Below are 8,592 nucleotides of genomic sequence, written 5' to 3' on the forward strand. Positions count from 1 at the left end.
ATTGACCAGCTATGTAAACAAAGCCTGTGTTATATCAGCTATGTAAACAAAGCCTGTGTTTTATCAGCTATGTAAACAAACCTGTGTAACATCAGCTATGTAAACAAAACTTGTGTAATATCAGCATGTAAACAATCATGTGTAATATCAGCTGTGTAAACGAAACCTCAGTAATATCAGTATGTTAACAAACATGTGTAACACATTGACCAGCTATGTAAACAAAGCCTGTGTTATATCAGCTATGTAAACAAAGCCTGTGTTTTATCAGCTATGTAAACAAACCTGTGTAACATCAGCTATGTAAACAAACTTGTGTAACATCAGCTATGTAAACAAACCTGTGTTATATCAGCTATGTAAACAAACCTGTGTTATATCAGCTATGTAAACAAACCTGTGTTATATCAGCTATGTAAACAAACATGTGTAATTTAACTTAAAACTATATCAGGCTACTGCATTTTTGATCAGTCAAATAAGTGACGCACCAACACTAACATTTTGCCCTAGTTGTCTCCCCTTTTACTAATTATTTACCGATGTTGGCTACAAACATGCCATCGATGATTGTTGACTTGATGACAACTCCTCCAAGCTTCATCTTGTTACTGAAGTAAATGTCGTTGGGCCACTTCAGTCTCAAGTCGATGTCCTAGAACAAAATGTTATTTAACCTGTAGTTACAGTATAATACATCGTCATTAGGACATCAAAGCCTGTTATTATATTGTGGTTAAAACTGTTATTTTTGCCAATTTTGCCTTTACTTGTATGAAAGATGAAGGATTTTAATCATTCGTCATAAGTTTTCCCTTTTGGGCCCTGCCTCTCTGCCCCAAGGGATGCCACACTCTCCATTTATACAAATACTGTTCCCCTTGCACAAGGATGCTTTGAACTCAATTTTTTGTTAAAATCCTTCTAATTTGTACTGAAAGAGAAGGATTTTCAACATTGTACAGGCTCAGGCTCTGTTTATATAAAATTGAGTCTCCTTTGCCCAACGATACTCCGTGCCAAGTCTAGTAATTCAGTTGTGGGATCGCGCATAACGTACGTTACACGATGTGCGCACGATATGTGCATGGTGTATATACAATGTGTGCACGGCGTATGCAGGATGTGGGAACAATAAAAAATGGGATGATCATTGCTTGCGCAAATTTGTGCGCACAGTGGACGAACCTTGTGCTATATTACACAATCGTGGTTGATGTAAATTGAGGAATGGTTTTACAATATATACAGTTTCGTGTTTTAACATATAAACTTGATTTGTAAGTATGTTTCTATATAGCTAGCTACATCTATAAGTTTATCTTTCTGTCTATACTTTGTTAAATTTAGAAATGTTTTTTGGTACAGTTGTGGGAACGCACAACACACCAAAAATACCGCATAGATCGTTCACACACCGTGCATAGATCGTTCACACACCGTCCGCACATCGTCCACACATGGTGCGCACAACTGTGCGATTTAACAATCGTTCGCCCCATTGTGCGCTTCTCTCCGCACATCTGTGCGATATGGTATAATTTGTTGATCAATATTACAGAATGGAAAAAATACGGAATGCTCGTATGCAATAATGTACACTGTATATATCGCTGTAATTTCTCATCACTATAATCAGAGACGTATACGTTTCTGCTATAATTAAGAGTATGTACAAGTTTACAATGCGTGTAATACAGTATACACTGACCATTAGGCTGTCAAGAATGGGTTTGGCTCGGCGGTAACAGAACAGGTAAATAACAATTTGATGAGTGACCGGAGTTTTACCTGGCCTGTGCCTGACCCATAGAGTTGATATATGATACCGTATGACCGTTATGAAAACTCAACTGGACGTTTACTATTTGTTATTTGCATTCGTTTTGGTCTATAGCTCCCCTTCATCTGGTTTTCACACCTTGGCGAGTGACGTAAGTGCCCCGGGTGGGGTAAACTACGGTCCAGGTACAAAGTGGCAATGTTAACCTGTGTAGCCGAGACTGTGTTGTAAATTTACACGTGTCGATTAAGGTCATTTAAAAACCCAACAAAACACCATTTCTAAAATTTAAGAAAGTATAGACAGAAAGATAAGCTTATAGATGTAGCTAGAGTATAGAAACATACTAAACAATCTAATTTTATGTTCAAACACGAAACCGTATATAATGTCCAGCCATTCCTTAATTTACACCAACCACGATTGTTATCACCCAATGTTCGTCGATCGTCCGCACAAATGTGCACAAGGAATGATCGTCCAATTTTTTATCGTTCGCACTTCGTGCACACATCGTTCACACACCGTGCACACATCGTGCACACACTGCACATGGTGTAACGTTGTGCGATCCCACAACTGTGTTTTTTAAACAACCTTAATCGACACATGTAAAATTGCAGCACAGTCCTGTATACAGGTTAGCATAGCCACTTTGTACAGGTACCTGGGCCAAAGTTTTCCTCACACAGGGCACTTACATAACTCGTCGGGTGTGAAAATCCAGGTGAAGGGGAGCTATAGGCCAAACCGAATGCAAATAACAATTACTAAATATCCAGTTGTGTTTTCATAACGGTCATACAGTATCACATATCACTCAGCTCTATGTGTCAGGCAAAGGCCAGGTAAAACTCTGGTCACTCATCAAATTGTTATTAACCTGTTCTGTTACCTTGGAGCCAAACCCATTCCTGAGTCTTACGGTCACTGTACATGTAATACTGTGTAACGCGCATTGTAAAATTGTACATAGAGTACCTGTAATCTTAATTATTGTGATGAGAAATAACAGTAATTTATACAGTGTACATTATTACATATGAGCCTTCGGTATGTTTTTAATTCCGTAATATTGATCAACAAATGATACCAAATCGCACAGTTGTGCAGAGAGAAGCGCATAACGGGGCGAGCAATTGTTAAATCACACAGTTGTGCGCACCATGTGTGGACAATGTGCGGACAGTGTGTGAACGAAGTATATGCACAATGTGCGCACACTATTTTTGGTGCGTTGTGCGGTAACACAACTGTAAGTTTTAAGCTTCTAAGAAAAATTATGAATTTTGTAATATATGCACATGTAACATTAATTTTTGATTTCCAAACGATGATATTGTACATTGGTAGCTGAAACATTCAATGTATCTGGGTTAACATTGCATTCAGAGGGACAAAAGTAACATTGTTTATTGGTTCAAAAAAGTAGTCTTAATGACATTATGTTTTTCTAATTCAATCTATATAGAGGTCAACTTTTATTTCATCTTCAACGTATCCAGGCAGAGGATGACCTTGACCTACCTGGTACCCAGGAAGTGAGCGCACACTCTCAACTACTGCCACTGAGGTGATGTGCTGGAGGTAGGATGCATGTCGGCCTAGGGGACTGTCCATAGGGACATTAACAAGGAGAGAAAACATGGCACAGCCCACCGGACTCAGCCAAGCATTGCCACCACGGCCTACAACGCAAAATATCAAAATAGGTTTACTAATGTCAATATACATCGCCAATGTATAGCCATACAAACATTAATACAAAATGTCAATTTGTATCAACATCATTATACAATGTCAATGTAGCCGTACCAATAACATTAGATTACAATGTCAATGTAGCCGTACCAATAACATTAGATTACAATGTCAATGTAGCCGTACCAATAACATTAGATTACAATGTCAATGTAGCCGTACCAATAACATTAGATTACAATGTCAATGTAGCCGTACCAATAACATTAGATTACAATGTCAATGTAGCCGTACCAATAACATTAGATTACAATGTCAATGTAGCCGTACCAATAACATTAGATTACAATGTCAATGTAGCCGTACCAATAACATTAGATTACAATGTCAATGTAGCCGTACCAATAACATTAGATTACAATGTCAATGTAGCCGTACCAATAACATTAGATTACAATGTCAATGTAGCCGTACCAATAACATTAGATTACAATGTCAATGTAGCCGTACCAATAACATTAGATTACAATGTCAATGTAGCCGTACCAATAACATTAGATTACAATGTCAATGTAGCCGTACCAATAACATTAGATTACAATGTCAATGTAGCCGTACCAATAACATTAGATTACAATGTCAATGTAGCCATACCAATAACATTAGATTACAATGTCAATGTAGCCATACCAATAACATTAGATTACAATGTCAATGTAGCCGTACCAATAACATTAGATTACAATGTCAATGTAGCCGTACCAATAACATTAGATTACAATGTCAATGTACATAACACTACCAATATTAACACATAATATATGTCATGAAGTTTTACCAATATTATAACACATGAATGTCAATAAACTCTTGTGACTTATTCTCATCATCAGCTACCTATAGGTATCTGAAAGATATACACAGCTTCTTTAGGCACCTGAGAGCTATACTCTGCCTCTATAATTAACTATCTGTGAGTCATAAATTCAGCCATAGCCATCTGAGAGGTATACAATACTCTGCCTCTGTAGGTATCTGAGAGGTATAAATACTCTGCCTCTGTAGGTATCTGAGAGGTATACAATACTCTGCCTCTGTAGGTATCTGAGAGGTATACAATACTCTGCCTCTATAGGTATCTTAGAGTAATACAATTCTCTGTCTCTGTAAGTATCTGAGAGTAATACAATACTTTGCCTCTGTAGGTATCTTAGAGTAATACAATACTCTGCCTCTGTAGGTATCTGAGAGGTATACAATACTCTGCCTCTGTAGGTATCTGAGAGGTATACAATACTCTGCCTCTGTAGGTATCTTAAGAGTAATACAATACTCTGTCTCTGTAGGTATCTGAGAGGTATACAATTCTCTGTCTCTATAGGTATCTGAGAGTAATACAATTCTCTGTCTCTATAGGTATCTTAGAGTAATACAATACTCTGTCTCTGTAGGTCACTGAGAGTAATACAATACTCTGCCTCTGTAGGTATCTAAGAGGTATACAATACTCTCCCTCTGTAGGTATCTGAGATGTATACAATACTATGCCTCTGGAGGTATCTTAGAGTAATACAATACTCTGTCTCTGTAAGTATCTGAGAGTAATACAATACTCTGCCTCTATAGGTATCTAAGAGTAAAACAATACTATGCCTCTGTAGGTATCTGAGAGTAATACAATACTCTGTCTCTGTAGGTATCTTAGAGTAATACAATACTCTGCCTCGATAGGTATCTGAGAGTAATACAATTCTCTGTCTCTGTAGGTATCTGAGAGTAATACAATATTCTGCCTCTATAGGTATCTGAGAGTAATACAATACTCTGCCTCTATTGGTATCTGAGAGCAATACAATACTCTGTCTCTATATGTATCTGAGAGTAATACAATTCTGTCTCTGTAGGTATCTGAGAGTAATACAATACTCTGCCTCTATAGGTATCTAAGAGTAAAACAATACTATGCCTCTGTAGGTATCCGAGAGTAATACAATACTCTGCCTCTGTATGTATCTGAGAGTAATACAATACTCTGTCTCTGTAGGTATCTGAGAGTGATACAATACTCTGCCTCTGTAGGTATCTGAGAGTAATACAATTCTGTCTCTGTAGGTATCTGAGAGTAATACAATACTCTGCCTCTATAGGTATCTAAGAGTAAAACAATACTATGCCTCTGTAGGTATCTGAGAGTAATACAATACTCTGCCTCTATATGTATCTGAGAGTAATAAAATACTCTGTCTCTGTAGGTATCTGAGAGTAATACAATACTCTGCCTCTGTAGGTATCGGAGAGTAATACAATATTCTGTCTCTGTAGGTATCTGAGAGTAATACAATATTCTGCCTCTGTAGGTATCTGAGAGTAATACAATTCTCTGTCTCTATAGGTATCTGAGAGTAATACAATATTCTGTCTCTATAGGTGTATCTGAGAGTAATACAATACTCTGCCTCGATAGGTATCTGAGAGTAATACAATTCTGTCTCTATAGGTATCTGAGAGTAATACTATTCTCTGTCTCTGTAGGTATCTGAGAGTAATACAATACTCTTTCTCTATATGTATCTGAGAGTAATACAATACTCTGCCTCTATTGGTATCTGAGAGCAATACAATACTCTGTCTCTATATGTATCTGAGAGTAATACAATACTCTGTCTCTGTAGGTATCTGAGAGTAATACAATATTCTGCCTCTATAGGTATCTGAGAGTAATACAATACTCTGCCTCTATAGGTATCTGAGAGTAATACAATTCTCTGTCTCTGTAGGTATCTGAGAGTAATACAATACTCTGCCTCTATAGGTATCTAAGAGTAAAACAATACTATGCCTCTGTAGGTATCTGAGGGTAATACAATACTCTGCCTCTATATGTATCTGAGAGTAATAAAATACTCTGTCTCTGTAGGTATCTGAGAGTAATACAATACTCTGTCTCTGTAGGTATCCTAGAGTAATACAATTCTCTGTCTCTGTAGGTATCTGAGAGTAATACAATACTCTGCCTCTGTAGGTATCTGAGAGTAATACAATACTCTGTCTCTGTAGGTATCTGAGAGTAATAAAATACTCTGTCTCTGTCGGTATCTGAGAGTAATACAATTCTCTGTCTCTGTAGGTATCTGAGAGTAATACAATACTCTGCCTCTATAGGTATCTTAGAGTAATACAGAACTCTTTCTCTGTAGGTATCTGACAGTAATACAAGACTCTGTCTCTGTAGGTATCTGAGAGTAATTCAATACTCTGCCTCTATAGGTATCTTAGAGTAATACAATACTCTGCCTCTATAGGTATCTTAGAGTAATACAATACTCTGCCTCTATAGGTATCTTAGAGTAATACAATACTATGTCTCTAAAGGTTTCTTAGAGTAATACAATACTATGTCTCTGAAGGTATCTTAGCGTAATACAATATTATGTCTCTGAAGGTATCTTAGAGTAATACAGAACTCTTTCTCTGTAGGTATCTGACAGTAATACAATACTCTGTCTCTATTGGTATCAGAGAATATCATCTACTAACATCAACATATATTTTTAATCTAGCCTTACATGTATATAGGTGTGTAGTGGGTTCACATTAAAGACTACACATATAACTAATAAAGCACAATGTGGTCTCAGTTCCACCAGACCACAATGAAGACATTGTAAGTAGATTCTTAACATTACTGACCTCTGCCACGTGTCTGTTTGCCGGGGATGGCAATCACTCCAACACCACTGGGGACATGGAGCTGTAATCTGAAAAATAGGTCAATAGACCATCTGTAAACACATCAACCAAATGGAGGTTACACTCAGATACACAGAACTTGTATACATATCAACCAGTACACTGGTTACATACATATCCACAAATAATTTTATAACATGTAAATAATTAACCTGTTTAAGACTTGTCCATTGTTGGCATAATTATTTTCAAGATATACATCAGTTCACTCAAAATACCTGAAGGCTAATCTGCAAGAACATTATGTAAAATGTGCAAATTTTCTATTAATCATGAAAAAAGGTAAAACTTCTCCAAAAGTAGAGAGAAACATTGTACTTATCCAAAAGGTGAATATCAAGACACAAAGTGGATATTGAAGGGCAAGTGATGCCTTACATTTCAGTTTCTAGAGAAAACATTTTTTCAGCTGTATGTATGTCTAGTATATGATGTCACATAAGACTTTAAGTGACCTTGACTAGCATTACTACTCACTTGTCAAACAAAGGCATGGTGGTAGGTAACACGTCAATCACCATCAGTGTGTTCCCCAATGTGGTAGAGGTAAGGTTTTTGAAGTAAACCTCTTCATTGAAGAATTGTAGAACTCCCTGACCAGTGGACTGCCCTGTTACCACGGGCAACAGGCTGTCAGTGACTGGTCCTTGTCTCGGAGAGTATTCCGATACAAACTGCAGGGTGACAGTATTGGACACTAGTTTACCGTCCGGAGTCAGCTTCGTTTTAAGACTCTCAAGAAGCTTGGATTTTATACTCTGTACAATTAGAATTGCATACGAAAAGGTTCAGTACAAGCATTCGTTAAATTAATTCAATATAGACTTAATGCTTGTTGATCACAGACTCTTTTAAAAAAAAATGCACATGTCTATACATGCATTGGATAGGATGTATTGTATTGAAGTATTGGACATGTCTCTGTGCTAGATGTATCGACGATGTCTATCCATTAAAAAGGAAATATTAAATTATACTGTATTTAGGCATTGTACATGTCTCAGAGTTAAGACAGGAGGTACTATTAAGGTATTGTACAATACCTCTTCATTAGACAGGAGGTAATGTATTAAGGTACGGTACATTCACTGTGTTACATGTATATATAGACAGGTGTGTTTCATTGAAGTATTGTAGTAGCGCATTATGATTTGTTTGCTTGCAAAGCTGTGTCATTCAAATAGATCATAAATATCATACAAAAACAGTTCAATACTTATATTTACGTTTTCTCTGCCTCTTATGTTCTTTTTTAACTTATAATTTATAATTAAAATTAAAAATGCCCGCCTTATCGACAGTCCACACAATTTCGTTCAATAGTTTGAACAGCGTATTGTCGCGTGCTGATTGGCAAA

At 36.8% G+C, this 8,592-nt stretch overlaps 1 protein-coding gene across 1 annotated transcript in view; it reads right to left on the reverse strand.

Annotated features, from left to right (window-relative positions):
• LOC110445704 (biotin--protein ligase-like) overlaps positions 1–8,592 on the reverse strand; it is a 48,207-nt gene that overhangs the window by 18,023 nt on the left and 21,592 nt on the right. The window contains exons 7-10 of the mRNA XM_021490481.1: positions 7,712–7,992; positions 7,175–7,242; positions 3,311–3,471; positions 541–655 (exon numbers count right to left, since the gene is read on the reverse strand). Coding sequence (XP_021346156.1) covers positions 541–655; positions 3,311–3,471; positions 7,175–7,242; positions 7,712–7,992 — 625 coding nt within the window. The remainder of the gene's footprint in view (positions 1–540; positions 656–3,310; positions 3,472–7,174; positions 7,243–7,711; positions 7,993–8,592) is intronic.

Source organism: Mizuhopecten yessoensis, unplaced genomic scaffold (assembly GCF_002113885.1).
Source record: "Mizuhopecten yessoensis strain PY_sf001 unplaced genomic scaffold, ASM211388v2 scaffold259, whole genome shotgun sequence".
Taxonomy (NCBI): domain Eukaryota; kingdom Metazoa; phylum Mollusca; class Bivalvia; order Pectinida; family Pectinidae; genus Mizuhopecten; species Mizuhopecten yessoensis.